The 19,162-nt window shown below is 34.8% G+C and overlaps 1 protein-coding gene across 1 annotated transcript; it reads left to right on the top strand.

The window, feature by feature from the left end:
- Nucleotides 1-4,291: 4,291 nt before the first annotated feature.
- Nucleotides 4,292-15,811, top strand: LOC134330824 (macrophage mannose receptor 1-like). Its single transcript, XM_063012091.1, has 11 exons — nt 4,292-4,316; nt 6,237-6,624; nt 7,683-8,032; nt 9,771-10,142; nt 10,227-10,601; nt 11,691-12,080; nt 12,172-12,612; nt 13,579-13,947; nt 14,188-14,547; nt 15,492-15,589; nt 15,731-15,811. Exons 1-11 carry the CDS (start codon nt 4,292-4,294, stop codon nt 15,809-15,811), a joined length of 3,249 nt encoding a protein of 1,082 aa, XP_062868161.1.
- The last annotated feature ends 3,351 nt before the right edge of the window (nt 15,812-19,162 follow it).

Raw genomic sequence — 19,162 nt, 5'->3', positions numbered from 1 at the left:
TTTATATAAGAGATTCAAAATCAATAAATACAGCTTAGTATTTACAATCATCCATATAGACCCACATTTAATGTTTGCAAATACAAACATTGTTAAAATATATGTATTACAGTTACAGTCGCTTCACAGCAAGAAGGTTCTGGGTTCAATTTCCAGGTGGAGCGGTCTCTGTGGAGTTTGCATGTTCTTCATGTGTCTGTGTGGGTTTCCTCCAGGAACTCCAGTTTCCTCCTACAGTCCAAAGACGTGCAAGTGGGGTGAACTGAAGATACAAAATTGTCCATGGCTGTGTTTGACATGATAGACTTGGACTGATGGGTATTGTGTGACCAGTAATTACCTGTCCTGTCCTTAATGTAACCAAAAGGTTTAAAACTTGATGTCAAAATCCTAATAAATAAATAAATCAAACTAGAACTACATTTATAGAAATGTTGTGATGTACTTAAATGCATCATTTACTTGTGCATATCAAAGAGAAAGGTTATCTTTCCACAACAAATCGTCACTTATCCGTTGTTCTTGAATACCAAACACCATCAATCTTTCATTGCTTTAAGTTATTTTTGTTCATGCCAAGGCTTCATGACAATTGTGTACAGTTTCTCTCACATGTTCCAGGTAGAACTAAATGCCTCGAGCTAAATGAGAGCTGCAACGTTGTAAGTTATCCAAGATTCTGCTATAGAATTTGTTTAGTTCATGTTTGACACCCCTGCAAGTACAAGACTGGTCTCTACACCTGAATGGTGCTTTTATAATAATAATAATAATAATAATAATAATAATAATAATAATAATAATAATACTTTCATTAATCTTCCTTTTAAGCATCACTGTACTTTATGAGGGAGGATCAGGCTGAAAAAAAGGTTAATGAATGAATGAATGTTGTCGTACCAAAAGATGCAACTGGTGTTAATTTTAGGTATGAAACATAAAGACTTTGTTAGTCAGATGCACCTGAAAGAAAACAAAAGTTTAAAAACAAAGAGGTTTTTTATACTGTTGTAACAATGATAAGTAAACAGGAGTTCCCACAATTGCTGCTCACGCTACATTCCTACGTCTTAATCCTGCAGTTTCTTCCTCTCTGTATTACCTTAGTATTAAATGTGCAATTAAAAATAAATACTAATAAAGATTTTCCTACTCATTAGTGTTTCAAAAGTATTTCAACTTCTCCATGTTTACTTAATATATTTACTTATAATTTACTTGTTATTTTAATTCTAATGCTGTATAAATCATCACCACATCAACTCTAATGTATTATTGTGTGGTTAAAAATGCTATAGTTAGTCTTCCTAAATGATTTTTCTTACACAACATAGAACAAAACAGAGCCAGAAATTGACTTTAGAAATGGTCATGCATTAGCAAATAATGAAGATAACATATTCAAATATATAAATAATAAAAATAGATTAATAAAACACAACAGTTCAGCTCTGGTAAAGTTCTTTTCAAGTTTCAGGTATAAGTAAGACTCAATAATTTGATATTAACTGAATACTGGCACAGGTGAAAAGCAAACAATTTTAGAAACACAAATGACTGAATGAATGTAAACGTGCCACAACCAATAAGCTTTACTAGTATTACCTATCATTACAGTGTACCATTAACTCCATTTTCCATACATATAACTCTCTCTATATATAAAGTATGTATACTATATATACTGTGAAGACCCTTTTTATGTTTTGCTACTGCTTACATCATACTCATGCTGGCTGCAGATCAGCACAGTGAATCTTACAGTTATTCTAAACAAATGCAGTTTAGTCTCACATTCACACTTTGATGACATTTTATTGCACAGCAACATTGCAGTATGTAACTTCCAATTCGGCTTTACCTTCCACAGATAAGACCTAGTGTTTCTTAAGTGTCTGACCAGGCTGCTGCTATGTGAACACAGCGCCAAAGAAAACCTTCTGGTAAAATGTATTAAACCACTTTGTCATTATAACAATGGGTCTTCTTTTATAATGCTAGACGAGCTTGGAGAACTTAGGTAAAATACAAAGAGGAAAATAATTCAGTTACATTTTGTTCTGTCAGGGTCACGATGGGTCCAGTTCATCCAGAAACACTGAGCATGAACCGGGAATATCCTTGACAGGGCACCAATCCATTACAGGGTTATGTTGGGTATTGATGCTCATGGATTTTAAAATAAGTGGTAAGGTAAGGTGTCCACATACATTTGGCCATACAGTGTATTTTGGTTTAAGACTGATCCACTTAAACACAAAGACATTTTCACATTTGTTAACATTTTTGCCAAGGGTACCAGTACACAAAAATCAAGGTCCACTGCCCAATAAATTCGTTTCTCAGGTTCATCCAACTTCATCATTTTGGAACTCTGGATGCTCATGTAGGTACATGGTAATAAAGAATGAGCTGTCTGCCACACTAAGCAAAGTTTAGTTTAAATATACATTTAAATATACATATGATGCGAATCATTACCTATTTGAACACAGTTTCCACATTGGTCACTGATAATTCCCAGGTACTAGCTGAGTATCCCTATTATTCATCAGCTAACAACTTGGGATGATGAAATCCGTAGCCATCTGTAGCCACTGCCTTGTGGTGGGGTGCTAACTTTCCTTTGTACACATGGCTAAGATATTGTTGGGGTTCAAACAAAGCATGGTGTGGGTGGTGGATGATTCTCAGCACTGTAGTGACACTGACATGGTGGTGGTGTGTTAGTGTGTGTTGTGCTGGTATGCGTAAATCAGACATAGCAGCGCTGCTGGAGTTTTTAAATACCTCACTGTCACTGCTGGACTGACAATCGTCCACCAACCAAAAATATCCAGCCAACAGCGACCTGTGGGCAGTGTCCTGTGACCACTGATGAACATCTCAAACAGCAGCAATAGATGAGCGATCGTCTCTGACTTTACATCTACAAGGTGGACCAACTAGGTAGTGGACAGTGAGTGGACACAGCATTTAAAAACTCCAGCAACGCTGCTGTGTCTTGATCCACTCATACCAGCACAACACACACTAACACACCACCACCATTACCACCACTGAGTTCATGTCCCTGCTCATATATTTCAACAAACATCAGTTCAGTGTACGCAATCAAACAGACGCATGTCAAAAGCTTCAAGTAAAGATTATATCAAGTAAAGATTATATCAAGTAAAGATTATATCAAGTAAAGATTATATCAAGTAAAGATTATATCAAGTAAAGATTATATCAAACACCAAAATATGGGCCACCTAGACTCAACTTGGGGTCCAAACTGTCCTGAGCTCAGAACAAAGTGTAAGTATAGTCTCATCATGCTCCTGTAAATCAGACTGATCACACACCAGTAAACAATCTGGCATTAAGAAGAGAATTAAAATACTAATTTATAGTGATGGTCTTTGGTTTACTTTGCTACAACTATTATCACTTCTACTATTACTACTATTAATAATAATACTGATAATTACATTTTTGGCCTTTAGTAGACACTTTTATTCAAAGCGACTTGAAGTATACAGTCTGAGCAATTGAGGGTTAAGGGCCTTGCTCAAGGGCCCAGCAGTGGCAACCTGACAGTCGTGGGGTTTTAAACCAGTGACCTTCTGCTTTCTAGTCCATTACCTTAACCGCTAGGCTACAACTGCCCTTACATTTTATTATTAAACCTCACAGCCCCAAAGTTTGTGTGATGGGTCTAAAAGAACCGGATAAAAGCTCCAGAACAAAAATAAAGTCAGTGTAAATGAAAAACAGAAGCCTGTTGCAGCAGGTTCTACTACTAGTTGGTATGTAACCTGGCAGAACCTGAATAAACACAAAACAAACAAAAAGCATCTAATTTCCTCATTCCAAGAGTCACAAAGTTTCCTTCAACATGATTTTTTTTTTTATTTCTATTTTTTAGAATATCACTTCTGATTAACAGAATTTTTTAATGACCTATTAAATGTTTTTCTTTTCATATTAACTTAAATTATTTATTTTTATCTGAGATCCTTATTTTCAGATACTGTAAAAACCAGTTTAACTACATTTTATCAATCACTACCTCATGAGTCCCTCCCCCTGTATCATATTTATAAAGACAGCTGTCTGAAGTTCTCAGTATAGGATTGGTACGATTGGTACAGAACATCATACATGAACAGAAATCCACGAGGTAAGTTTAGATTTATGTAACATGGATATGATTGTGTAGCACAATATATAATGTATATATACATGTAATGTATGTTTGTGTTATTAATTCACTTTTGCTTTCTGTCTCTATTTTACCAGAACCATGTTTCAGCTTTTGCTGCTTTTAGGTCAGTTCAGGTTTGATTTATTTATTTTTGTAATCACATTTTATTTGTCTGATTTTACAACTTTACTACAGAGCCTCTAAAGTTTTGCATGCATGCCTTAGTAATTATATATAAAATTTGAACAAAACTGATTTAGTATAATGTAAGAAACTACACATGTAGTAGACAACTGCTTTATCTGCATGTCTGTCCAAACTGTATGCAGGTACTTTGGGTGGCTTGGCAATAATTCTTATAACATTGGCATCAGAAATAATAATAATAACAACAATAATGATAATATTAATAATAATAACTAACTTTGTTTTTATGTTTACCACTGCTTTATCCTGGTCAGGATCATAGTGGGTCCACATACGGTCTATCATGTCTTTAAGTAGATGCCCGTCAGTTGTGTACTGTGATTTAGGTTTCCAAGTCCATTGGAGTTGTTCTAGGCTAGTCACTGCACTACTCGAGCTCCCCTATTAATAATAAATTCATATAGAGCCTTTCCCAAGCTCCATAACTTGTCAGGAACTGTCCGTTTGAATTATATGGCTGGTTATCCTTTTTTGGGACAGATGTTTTTTCATTGTTTAAAACTACCAGACTGTTTGTAATACAAATTTGAAAAAAAAAAAAAAAAAAACATTTTTATAATCCAAACTCATTATTACAAACACTAAACTAACAATTAAAGTTACACTGATCAATATTAAGTTGTTCTTACTATACATTTAACTGTAATCAAAGCAACTATACAATCACCATAATAAACAATTCTTGAGAAACAGTCCCAGCTGGCTTGTTTACATTCACGCTGTCAGTTCCATCATAGACACTCTGCTTATATTGCTTTTTACTCCAGTCCCATCTTTACTGCTTACAAATAAAAAAATATAACAGGCTCCCCTGCTGTTTGCCTTTAAAAATACTATGCTTGGGGACAGAACCTACCTAAACATGTATAAGTATAGAGTTATTGATTCTCACCTATAGTCATGGTTATGTGTTGATTAACTTCACACACCACATGTAAATGTCTGAGGCCAATGTAAATGTTTTTATTACTGCAAACACATGATCACAGTTTAGTCAGAAGTAAAGATTCTACTATTATTATTCAATTACTAATCAGATAAACATTTACCTTTGGCCTATATTCTATGTATAACCCATATTGTAATAACCTAATTTAATGCATATTTTAAAGTCATAATTAGACAATTAGATAATTAAAAAAATTGTGTTAAAGTTTCAACAACAACAATAAACAATTTGCATAATTAAATAATTAACATGAAGTTTAAACTATTTGTTTAGTATAAAATGAAAAAAAAAAAAGGTCACACACCCTGCCACCTGTATACTTGCATAAGGCTTAGATTTACAGAAACATCATATGGCCAAAAGTATATGGACGCCTCTCCTAATTATAAAGTTCAGAAGCCTTACTGAGTGTACAAATCCAATTATGTCAAATAAATAATATACTTTCAACTATGTGGTAAAAACACTGTACTGGCATGACCTTGCACAAAATAAATTGGTACAAAATTCCCACAGACATGGTACAATGATGATATTTGCTGTGGTAAAGCACATGGAATGGGTATGAGCAGGTATATCATTACAAACCAAATAGTTTAGACAAAGAATACTAACACATGTTACACGTCTTATGTGCATAATAAAGCTTTAATATTTTAGTGCACATACAATTTTACCCTATTTTTTACAAGGTCCCTGTAGAGTCTCTGTACTTTATTAACCTTACTCACAAAAACATCTAATAAAACAATCTCAAGTTGTTTAATGATAACAAATATATTTTAAAAATGTACCACATTAAATTACCTTCACATTTCAGTTCCTTCAGTGATGTTTATGTTGCAGCATTGTTAATTGTATGCTAACCTGACATTGTGTCTTTCCTAGGGTTTTACACCCTGGGCATCAGCTCTATTCATCAGTATCATTTCATTAATGAGAACAAGACCTGGGCCGAGGCACAAAAATACTGCAGAGAAAATTACGCTGACTTAGCCACCGTTCATGACGATAAAGAACAACTGGACCTTACTAACAAGGTATGGGACAGTCAACGGATCTGGATAGGACTCTATGATGATCTGAACAGCTGGAAATGGTCACTGAATGATGATGATCTCTACAAAGAAGGAGAGAAAAGCTTTAATAACTGGTATATAAACAAACCGAGAAACTCAGGTGGAAAAGACTTGTGTGTTTACTATAATGTTAATTATGCATCATGGTGGGAGAGTGACTGCTCTAATATGCGTCATTTCCTTTGTTATGATGGTAAGTACAGCACTTAATATAGTGTAAGTTTTCTGCTTACAAATGTTTTTACTGCCGAGGTCACTTTTCAAAACTTATATAGAGCAGAAGAGCCTTTTGATTTTTAGGTAGATGCATTTAATCTTGAATGTAGTTTAAAAACTCAGCTCATGAGTACAAAACTGAACAATAAAGAAAAGTAAAAATGTACCTGGACCTGTGCAAACTTGAAGTCAAACATTTACACATTTTCTATATATCTAGTGTGTAAATTCATTGTTTATCATACAGGTGAATTTTGTATTGTACTGGTATACCTGCATTAACAGTGCAACACTGTTGTTAAGAATTTTAAATACTGCTTAAATTTGTAAGTGCACAGTTAGAGACTAAAGCAATTTTGTTTTTTATACACATATTTCTAACACATAGAAAGATGAGATTAATGTGCAGTATGGAAAGTTTTTAGTTGACCTTTGAAGGAGGAGATGGAGGTACAGTCACAAAGCGATTGTTCTAGGGAGTTCTAAAGTTTGAGGACTGAGGAAGTAAAAGACCTATAACCAACCAACAAAGGAGAGTTTGAAAATAAGTATAGTTGTATCAACTGTGTCAAAAGCCGTGGTAAGATCTAGAAAAAAAAATATTGAGCAGTCCAGGTGTATGTAAAGAACGTACTACCAGATAGGAGTACCTAATAAAGTGCTGGAGTGTATACCATAGCAGTATATGGATTTAAATTAATGCTGCAAGTATTTTTTTCTGTCATAAATTTAAACACTTCTTCAGTTCCTGACACAATTGGGGTTTTTTTTGACTAAATGGGAACACATTCTAAAATACACTTTTTAATATGTTGTGAAAGAACCTTCCTGAAAAGTGGATGTGTTATAGCTCTAGGTTTGATATTTGTTCCACATAAGATGTGGTTGTGCTAGCTTGTTACACTGTTGAAAAGTAAATAAAAGTTGTTAGTTGTTAGCAGTTGTAAATAAAATAATTAAACATTAAATAGCCAAAAGAAAAATGCATTTAGAATTTCTGTCTAAAATGTTAAATCTCACAATGGTTTGTTTTAGGGAGGGTGAATGTCAGTCAAAAATACGTACAGGTCTATGAGTACAAGAACTGGACTGAAGCTCAGAGATACTGCAGAGAACATCACACAGACATGGCCAGTATAAGGAATGAAACTGAGAACCAGAACATAAGATCAGTATTAGTTTCTTATTACACATATTCTGCTGTATGGATCGGCTTGTACAGAACCAGATCTTGGTCCGATAAGAGCAACTCTTCTTTTAGTAACTGGAAACCGGGACAACCAGATAATGCTGGAGACACTGAATACTGTACAGCTGTGAATATTTCTCTTAATGGAACATGGAGAGATGAAAACTGCAATCAAGAAATCTCATTCTTCTGCTACAGTAGTGAGTAGATTTCAGTTCCTTCATAGTAACAATGTATGTCATGTATGTTTAATGTATGTGTTTACTTAATGTGAAAGCATGGGAAAGAGGATTTTATGGACAGTAAAGAGAAAGGAGAGGAGGGAATCAGGCACTGGACAGTGGCTTTATTCACAACCTGACCCATCACTATTTAGGACAGAGGCCCTTGATGTTGATGCAGGCTGATAAGTGTAGAGTTGCTGCCAATGTAAAGACAAGACTCAGACATCTGAACCAGAGGACTTTGATTCACAGAAACATGAAACTTTCTCTTGTCAAACATATAGATAAACAAATCAGTTACTCTTTTCTGTTTGTTAAGAGAAATCGGCTTACTTGTGCCTTCGGCTTACACACTGCTTCAAGTATATTTTAATAGCTGTATCTTAGTAGATTTTACTTAAACATTGCAGCACTAAAAGCATTAAAACATGGCTTATAAAATGCTATATTATAAAATGAAAAATAATTTTACATTATTCAAGTCAACATCAATGATTACCATATACAAAAACCACTATAACAGACAAACATTTTTTGTCAAACTTTTTTATTTGTTTTGCTCAATTAATGGAAATGCATTTTCACTTATAGTTCAGTGGACAAAATGTCTTTCAAACAGCGTGTTTTCTAAAGTCTCACTTGCTATACAAAAGTAAAAACTGTAAATGGAAAACAAACTATAAAAGTGTCACAGTGTAAGGACAAAATAAATAATATCAATCTTTCAAACATTTTTCTGAAAACTTGCAGTAAAAAATAAAAGGTGTAGTCATCCTCCTGAACTCATCTTTCACCTAAGACAAAGATTTAAAAAATAACATAAGTTTGTAATAATAAAGTTTATGTAGACCTCAGTTACATATTATAATTCTATTTTACTTTCTCAAGGTTTGCTCACAGGTTGCCTAATAATGCATATTTGTACCCGGGACTATACAGCCTCAGACAGATTTATTTTTAAGTAGCAAAATAGGCTTTCATAATCATGAGACTAAAGAACTATTTTAGAACCAAGTTATTACGATTACTATAACTACATAACATTCATTCTGCCATGCTAACGGATGCTATTTTGGAGTCAATAGTGTAGAAAGTTAAACAACTTTTTAAATATTCATAATATTAACTGGCACTGTAATATAATTTCTTAAAAAATTACAACTTACCATAAAACAGTCCCCTTTGGCCAAAGTATGTCCTCAACAACCGAAAAACCTGGTGGTGAGAAGACTTGAGAAGATTCAAAAATCAGCAGCTCATTTTGCATGCGCATGCATGGAACATATAGCAATATTTACTAGAATTTTTTAGTTTTGCTTTGCTTCAATCCAAGAAATAAAAAACATAGTTAATTTTACTTGGTATTTACAATAAAATTTACTAATGTATTTAATAACAAATAATTACAAAGAAACACCAAGTAACACTAAATTATTTGTGAAATTCTTAAGTAGCAAGACTGTACTACAATATTCTTGTATAAAGTACTTTAAAAATCTTCACTCTATTTACTATGTCAAAAAATCTTTTTTTGCAGTGTAATTTTACATTAAATTAGTTGAATAATCTGAAGCATTAAATGTTACAAATTGACAAGAATAGAAGAAATTGGGTGAGGAGCAAAAACATCTACAGCACTGTGAGTTTTTATCATGCAGGAGAATTCAATGTTGAAAACATTTGTAATCACCACTTTTTTTCTTATGATTCCCAGCAATCTCATCAACATCATATCAGTATCACTTTATTAATAAGAACATGACCTGGACAGAAGCACAGCTGTACTGCAGAGAGAATTATACTGACCTGGCTACCATTAATAATGTGGAGGATATGAACATGCTCATTGATACGGTAAATGGCAGCTACTCTGGTTTAGCCTGGATTGGACTGTATGATGATCTGGAGAGTTGGAGATGGTCTCTGGATGATGCTGCTTTCTATAAGGAAGGAGAGAGGGAGTTTAGAGGGTGGGAGCATCAACCTGATAACTATGATGGTAATCAGCTGTGTGTGTTGATGAGAGCTGATGGTACATGGTTTGATGATGACTGTAACAACAATTCACCGTTTGTTTGCTATAATGGTGAGAATATTTAATAAATGTACTTAAAAGTAAATTGCAACTTTTTGTGCAGGTTCTGTTAAGCACAGTTTTCTTCTATTTCAGGGAGAAATCCCACAAAATATTACATCTGGATTAACCAGTACATGACTTGGACAGGAGCTCAGAATTACTGCAGACAGCAACACACAGACCTGGCCAGCATAAAAACCCAAGAAGATAATAAACAAATCCTTAATCTGATAAGAGGCTCTGGTTCTTGGATTGGTCTCTACAGGAAAAGATTGTGGTCCGACCAGGACAATTCCTTGTATGAAAACTGGAAACCATTAACCCCTTCATTCTCTAAACAACCAGACAATGGAATGTATAATGCTATAGATCATGGCAATCAACTCTGTACTGCTGTATCTCTTAGGAATTCAGGCCAGTGGAGAGATGAAAACTGCATAGCTCGGCTCCCTTTTGTCTGCTACAATAGTGAGTTTTTTTTCTATGTACTGTATATTTTCTCTACTACCTAATAATATTGCATTATGTAATAATGTACTGTTTGTTAACAAGGTCGAGTGATGACCTATTAACAAGTCATTATAAACATCAATCTTCCACTTCTTATACCAAATTGACATTAAAGCAGATGCAGTAAATGTAAAGGCAGTTGAAAACACCCCAAAATTGTACAAATTTGTATGTTTAATATGTTTAATATTTAATTTACTCCTGCCTGTCCCATATGAGAAGATGACAGCACAGGGTTTGTTTGGAACTACTGAAGGGTTACATTAACCCAGTGACCGCGTGGCAGCTAGATCAAGGAGTGTTGCAACTCTCTCTCTCTATGGCTAGTCTGGTCCCCACACACAGATACACCCACCTTTTTCCTTTTGACACAAATTAATCTTTATTATTATTGTTGATTAGAATGTTGTAGTTGTTATAACTAAATAAATAGGTGAGACTACATTGAGACTACAGATCATGGTTTTCTTATTGTAAAACAATGAAGATTAAAAGTAAAACAGTGCTATGTTTTATTTTTATTCCATCCTACAACATTTACTGCTGGACTGAAATAGTTTTAGTTCTGTAAATTAAAACATACTAAAAGTGTTTGAAACTAAATGGTGTTTAACTGTCAGATTTTAAAATTATTTCTGGGAGTTAGATGTGATTTTTGACTAGAGGACCTTCATGTGGTATTATTTTTCCACTAGTAAAGACTCTTTTTGTAATTTTTGCTTGATGTAACATGAGGAGTCTCTGTTGTTTCACAATGCACTACACATTTTCAAGGGACAAGGACTTCCTCAAAAAAGACTTAGGTGCCTTTACAGATGTGCAAGCTACTCATGACTCAGAACCTGCTTTAACACTTTGCAGTACTAATATTCAGGGTTGACTTTTTGGCCAGAGAAGACAACATACATTATTCACAAAAACAATTATAAAATGTTTATGATGTTTAATTAAAGATGCTTATTTACACATTTAACATGATCTATACTTTTCTACAACTGTATTACTCCGTTTAAAATCGTTTTATGTTTTCATGCTTTCATTACTTAGAACTCAGCACTGGATACTCATGTACCAACCATCAGTATTACTTTGTTAATGAGAACAAGACCTGGAGTGAAGCACAGAAACACTGCAGAGATGTTTATACTGACCTGGCTACCATTAATAACATAGAAGATACGAAGAGACTCCTTAAGGCAGTAAAAGAAAGTTACTATGGTTTAGCCTGGATTGGTCTGTATGATGATTTGAACAGCTGGAAATGGTCTCTGAATGATGGAGTTTTCTATAAAGAAGAAGAGAAAAGCTTTAGTAACTGGTACATAGAGAAACCAAAGAACCAGTATGGAAACAGTTTGTGTGTTTATGTTTCAGTCTATGATGGAATATGGCGTGACAATTATTGTTCTAATAATATGCAGTTTTTTTGTTATGATGGTAAGCACATCAATCTTGTGAATAATCTTTTAAAAATAATGTGGTTCACTTTTCTATTTATAATGGTGATTATTTCAATGGTTTCTCACAGGGAAGGAAAACAGCAGTGAAAGCTTTATCCTAGTCAATAAGTACTTGAACTGGACTGAAGCTCAGAGATACTGCAGAGATCATTACACAGACCTGGCCAGTGTGAGAAATGAAAAAGAGAACCAAAAGCTAAGAGCAATATTATATCAATCACAATACAGTGGTCATATTGATTTTTATAATTATTTTTATTATGGCTATATTAATAATAATTATAATTATAATTATAATTATTATAGCTATTATTATGGTGGCAAATGGATTGGCCTGTATAGAACCTGGTCTTGGTCAGATAAAAGCAACTATTCTTTTAGTAACTGGAAGTCAGGAGAACCATATAACGGTGGATCGAGTGACTACTGTACTGCTGTATCATTTACTAAATCTGGACAATGGAGCTCTGAGTACTGTGGACAAGCGTTACCGTTCCTCTGCTACAGTAGTGAGTAGACTTGTTTATTATTTTTTTTTTTTGATTGGTTGACAGGTTGCCTGCCTTTGCAGAGCACCAACCATTCATCAGTTCACTCACTAATTTACACATAACAGCAATAAGGACTATCCAATCCACCCTCTGCATGTTTTGTGGAAGTAAGAGAAAACCTGAGTATTTAAAGGAAACTCATACAGACATACAGACATGGATAGAAAATGTAATCTTTTTTTTTTTTGTGAGTCAGGCCATGTTGCCCTGTGTCCCTCAATTAATTTTTCATATTATTAGTAGAGGCAGCATGGTGGCTTGGTGGGTAGCACTGTCGCCTCACAGCAAGAAGGCCATGGCAGCATTGGTAATTGTGGTAGGGGTAAAAAGCTTAATGATAAAACCAAGTAAAACCAGAGCAGTAATGGTGCATCAGGATCATGTGCCACTTTCCAATGCTCTCTCCTAATATATCAGGGTTCTTTATTAACAAAGGAACCAGGATCTAGAGCAGCATCTTAACAGGAGCAGAACTACATAAGCAGCTTAAGAGAGAGAAAAATTAATAATAATACAGTAATAAAATAAAAAATAAATATTAAAATTATTGAAGAACACAAACACTTAAACAGGAGGTAATTGATGACCATAGTCAAGCAGGGGCTCCAACAGCTATAAGAGAAGAACTTCAAACCTTAAATTCAGAAACATTTAAAAAGTATATAATGTGTCAAAAAAGTGAACATAATGCAAACAAAAATGTATTTAAATAAGAAAATAAACCAAGATTTAATAGGTTTATTTATGACATTCTGAAACTGTTTTTACATGTTAGGACAGGGACCGTTTAAGATTAACATGGTGTGTTTTTGGTTTGAATTTTGGGTACATTTCTTTTTTGGTATATTGCTTATATTAGTTCAGTTTTTGATGAACATACAAATGGCCACCATTAAATACACTTTTGTTTGGCTTTTCTAGCAGATCCATCAACATCCTACCGTGAGTACCACTTTGTTAATGAGAGTAAGAACTGGACTGAAGCACAGAGATACTGCAGAGAGAATTATACTGACCTGGCAACCATTGAAAACATGGAGGAAATGAACAGGACCTTTAACACAGTAAATGGCAGCTACTCTGATTTAGCCTGGATTGGACTGTATGATGATCTGGAGAGTTGGAGATGGTCTCTGGATGACGATGGTTTTTACAAAAAAGGAGAGAAAGATTTTAGAGGGTGGAACCATCAACCTGATAACTATGGTGGAAAACAGATGTGTGTTAAGGCCCAAAAGAATGGCTGGTTTGATGAGGATTGTAGCACAAACCTACAATTTGTTTGCTATGATGGTAAGATAAAAAAATTCTCAGCTTACATGATTAAGTAGTTTGAAGATGTGTACTTACAGTTACTAATAAATAAAGACTAAATAAACCCTAAAGAATAGTTTTGTAGGTGGAAGTATTTCTGCTCTGCTGATTCAACTTGCCACATGTGATTTGAACTTATAGGTTCTATATGACTGTACTGACTGTATACATTTGGTTGGCAGCTGATATTTTAATCATGGTACATGTTGTTTTTCTCAGCTAAAGACAACAGTTACGTGTGGATTTATACATCAATGACCTGGAAAGAAGCTCAGAGTTACTGCAGAACACAGTACACAGACTTGGCCAGTGTGAGAAATGAGACTGAGCTTCAAAAAATACTAGACACCTCAGGTGACAATCCTATATGGATAGGTCTGTACAGGAACAGATTATGGTCAGATCAGAGCAACTCGACTTTTACATACTGGAGTCCAGAAATTCCATCAGAATCAAGAGAACCTGATAATGGTAGAAATGTAGCTTGGCAATATGGAAATCAACACTGTACAGCTGTGGATGATTCTGGTTGGTGGAGAGATGAAAACTGTTTAGCCACTTTCCCCTTTGTCTGCTACAGTGGTGAGCTAATGATTTTTTGTTTGTTTGTGTGTGTGTGTGTAAGTGTAATAAATGTAAAAAAATGTTTTCTGCTTTTACAAGCCCAAATTAGAAAAAGTTGGGCAGAATGAAAAAAGTCAGTGTTTCTTACATTTACTTTGACTTTAACTACAAGATATATCATGTTTTTTCTGGTCAGTTTCCTTTCATTTTGTAATATATATTTATTCCTGCATTCAGGCCTGCAACACATTCCAAAATACAGTTGGGATGGTAAATAATTTACTACTTTGTAATGTTGCCATTCATTGACACACTTAAAAGACGTTTTGGCTCTGAGAATACCAAACAATTAAGTGTTTCATTTTTCCTGCAAACACGTACAGGGTTGTTCTTCACAAATTCTGCACATATTTTGTATTGGAGCAGGTCAGGACTGAAGGCAAACTAATTTCCATACTGTCCCAACATTTTTGGATTTGGGGTTTCTATTTTCGACTAAATGGCCAAACCTAACAAAGTTGATTATAGCATGTTTACATCTAAATAATTACTGTAAAAGTTTGTAATGCTTTTTAAAATTCTTTCTTTCTTTCACATGAGCAGAAAGCACTCCAGGTAAGAAAAAAAATCTTTTTAAAATATTATTTTACTGTTATTTCACACCAACAATACCACCACACCAACATTACCTCTGATCACTTTACTTCCCATACCACTCTGGGTACTTTTAACTTTCTTACCTCTCACACCTCCCTAATTTCTCCCACTACACTCATTACCATAACCTCCTTTACCAATCATACCATGCCACCCACCTTATGACCTTTACCACCATTACCATCTTTATCTCTACCTCCTTTTCCACACTTAAACTTATCGCTTTTACCACTTTTACCTTCATGATTGCCACCCTCACCATTCTTACCAACATTATCTCCCTTAACACATGTAAATTAAAGTACTTTTTTTCACAGGTCCTTCGTCCGGACTGCGAATGAATATCAAAACTGGGAAAAATCTGAAAGATTCTCAAATTCAGGAATTAGTGTCAAACCAGGTAAGTTTATCTGTCTTCATTCATGCTTTTATTAAAATATGGTAATACATTTCTCACAATGTTTTATTGTATGTAAAAGCTTAACATTTTTTATTAAAAAAAAATTTAAAAACTTTGTAAAATGTTTGTTTTTCTTCTCAGCTTAAACAAGAATTGATCAGATTGGGAGTTTCAAGTAACTTCACTATAAGTGTGAGAAACACGTGCAAGGCCGATCCTTAAACTTCAGACTATTGCTGATTTTTAGTTAGTATTTCTTTCTTTTACTTGGTGTTTTAATTATAGTTCTGGGTAAATACATGCACAAATATACAAGTGCAGCTCTAATTATATAAAATTATTAGCCTCTCTATTAACTCTCATGAAAATGTAATAGGTTTGTTTAATTTTTAATTCTTGTTATGTGATTTGATGTGATTTGTAAAAGACTTTTTGCATTGTGCATGTGATTAGATTTTAATAATATGGAATAATCTGTTTGTAATAACTTTTGGTGTTTGGGTTTATGTTAATGTCTCTTGAAGACCTAAATGAATAAATGCTCTAAATGAATGTTTGTGTGAATATTATTTAACGTAGTTTGTAAGTAGCTTATATATTTCAACCTTTATTTAAACTCAGAAATTCACTGACACAGAGACCTCATTTACAATATAGTTTTCAATAAATGCCAGTAATAAATTTACATCAACATAATCTAAGACTAAGACAAAAGTTGCCTCAAGAAGCATTTTTCTACAATGCAAATAGTTTAATTTATATTTACACTCTTAACTTGTTCAATAGTAATGATGAGATCTTCAGTATTTTGACTTTGGTAAAGAACAAGACTTTAGTGTACTCTGCATTGAGAACTAACATACTGTTATTAAGTGCAACTTGTAACTTATCAAATCATTGCTGAAGGGATTTAACATTAAGAATGTTCAATATTCGCAGTACAGTACAAGATAGTATCAGCAGCATATACTGCAGATAAACTTTACACCCAGTTACAGAACAGACAATACCATCTATATAAAGTGTAAATGTAACAGGTCACAACAACAAGCCTTGTGGGATACCTTTTGCAGTTTGCACACATTCAGATTTACCATTCCCAATATCCACACACACTATCTGTCCTTTATGAAAATCTGAATTCAGGTACTGTATATGTGATTTCTTAAAATCTAATATTATTCAGTTTTTTTAAAAGAAGTGAATGATCAACTTTATTATAAAATTTTATATAAAATTTAGTAAAAATTATGGATGTTTTTTAGGCAAAGTATGACAGACCAGGCTAAGGCAGTTCTAGGCAGAAGTTCCAGGTTACTGGGGTGAATTCCAACATGCCGAAAGAAAGATAGAGTTCCAAACTAGCTAACATAAAGAAGAAATCACCTGTATCTAGATGTGCAAGCTCAAAGTGAAGTTACAACAATAAAGTTCTTTAAAACTAAAAAGCTTGTTAAATTACTGTTTTAACTTTGACCTCTGGTCCTGAATTCCATTACATGAAATGTATGTGAATAATCATATTCTGCACAGATGTGGTTTTGCTTACTAGACTGGGAAGCTGTTGAAGAATGTTTGAAACTTTGGCTTCTGAAGATGAGTGGACAACAGCTGAGCTTCTAAAATTACATTTAAATGTTCTTCATATAATATTGCTAATGGAAGAAGCCATTGTTAGCCTCTATGTACGTTCTTTCCAGAAGAAGAATGCAGAGATAAAGCCACTGGTGACAAAAGAATTCAGGTCCTTGATTGAGTATTTTGTATGAACCCCTTTGGTAGCTGTTATAGCTGCCAGTCTTCTTGGATGCATCTACAATCTTTGCACTCCTAGATCAGGACAGTTTACCAACAGATCATGGCAGATCTTCTCAAGCTCTGTCAGACTAGATGATAAATGTCTGTGAACTACCATACTCTTTACAAATTCTTGATGTGGGTTTAAGTCTCTCAAGGATATTCAAATATCTGCCCATTTTAGAGCTGTTTTGGCTGTATAGTTTGGCCTCTTACGTCAGCCTAAATTTGCGTTTGCTCTGGTGGAGGTTCACAGAAGGTCCTATATTTGGCTGCATTTAGTTCTTTCATCTCTCCTTGTTTCTGCCGCTGAGTACACTGAGTACAAGTACAATAATGCAGCATGTAGAAGAAAAAAAAGAACAACCTCACCAATCAGCTTTTTAAATCATTATTTCACCACTTCACAATGAATGGGAGAGCCATGCGGTCTTGGCAAGAGCTGATTAGGTAATTCCTGGGCAGTGCGTCCACTCCACAGACGAGCCTCTACCAAGTCGACAGGGACCTCTAACTTTCATACCAAACCTGGGTGTGTGTGTATACATAAGTAGAACAGTCACGCTGGCCAGGTGCCCAGAGTGTACTAGACCGCACAAATATGCAAAAACAAGTTATACAAGTAATATCTGCGTCAATCAGGATGAGGTGGGTGAAGTGGGTCAGGACGAGGTGACTGACAATACAGTCAGGAACAGGTTACATTTCCAAATACAGTCAAGAGGAACCGGTTTCATTTACAGTACAACCCTTATCATGAGGCTTTCACTGGCCTCATTTTTCACCAGTCTTCACTTTGTGTTCCAGATTTTCAGATTTTCACACAAGTTTATCTAAAAGTAGATAAAGAGAACCCAGTTAAACAAATGAGACAAAAATATTATATTTGGCTATTTATTTATTGAGGAAACTGATCCAATATTACATATTTGTGAGTGGCAAAAGTATGTGAACCTTTGCTTTCAGTATCTCGTGTGACCCCCCCCCCCCCCCCCCCTTTGCAGCAATAACTGCAACTAAACGTTTCCGGTAACTGTTGCTCAGTCCTGCACACTGGCTTGGAGGAATTTTAGCCCATTCCTCCGTACAGAACAGCTTCAAATCTGGGATGTTGGTGGGTTTCCTCAAATTAACTGCTCGCTTCAGGTCCTTCCACAACATTTCGATTGGATTAAGGTCAGGACTTTGACTTGGCCATTCCAAAACATTAACTTTATTCTTCTTTAACCACTCTTTGTAGAACGACTTGTGTGCTTAGGGTCGTTGTCTTGCTGCATGACCCACCAGCTCTTGAGATTCAGTTCATGGACAGATGTCCTGACATTTTCCTTTAGAATTCTCTGATATAATTCAGAATTCATTGTTCCATCAATGATGGCAAGCCGTCCTGGCCCAGATGCAGCAAAACAGGCCCAAACCATGACACTACCACCACCATGTTTCACAGATGGGATAAGGTGCTTATGCTGGAATGCAGTGTTTTCCTTTCTCCAAACATAACGCTTCAAAACATCCGTCCTCAAAAAATTCTTCCAATAGCATTCTGGCTCGTCCTTGTGATCTGTAGCAAACTGCAGATGAGCAGCAATGTTCTTTTTGGAGAGCAGTGGCTTTCTCCTTGCAACCCTGCCATGCACACCATTGTTGTTCAGTGTTCTCCTGATGGTGGACTCATGAACATTAACATTAGCCAATGTGAGAGAGGCCTTCAGTTGCTTAGAAGTTACCCTGGGGTCCTTTGTGACCTCGCCGACTATTACAAGCCTTGCTCTTGGA

The sequence above is a fragment of the Trichomycterus rosablanca genome, chromosome 16 (genome assembly GCF_030014385.1).
Source record: "Trichomycterus rosablanca isolate fTriRos1 chromosome 16, fTriRos1.hap1, whole genome shotgun sequence".
Lineage (NCBI taxonomy): Eukaryota > Metazoa > Chordata > Actinopteri > Siluriformes > Trichomycteridae > Trichomycterus > Trichomycterus rosablanca.
The sequence above is the reverse complement of the archived record's forward strand: the minus strand, read 5'-3'. Positions and strand labels throughout refer to the sequence as shown.

Excerpts from the sequence above, each read along its gene's own strand:
- LOC134330824 (XM_063012091.1), top strand. The coding sequence starts at position 4,292 with ATGTTTCAGCTTTTGCTGCTTTTAG. Across the intron at positions 10,143-10,226 it reads ACCGTTTGTTTGCTATAATG|GGAGAAATCCCACAAAATAT; the intron begins GTGAGAATATTT and ends CTTCTATTTCAG. Across the intron at positions 10,602-11,690 it reads CCCTTTTGTCTGCTACAATA|AACTCAGCACTGGATACTCA; the intron begins GTGAGTTTTTTT and ends TTCATTACTTAG.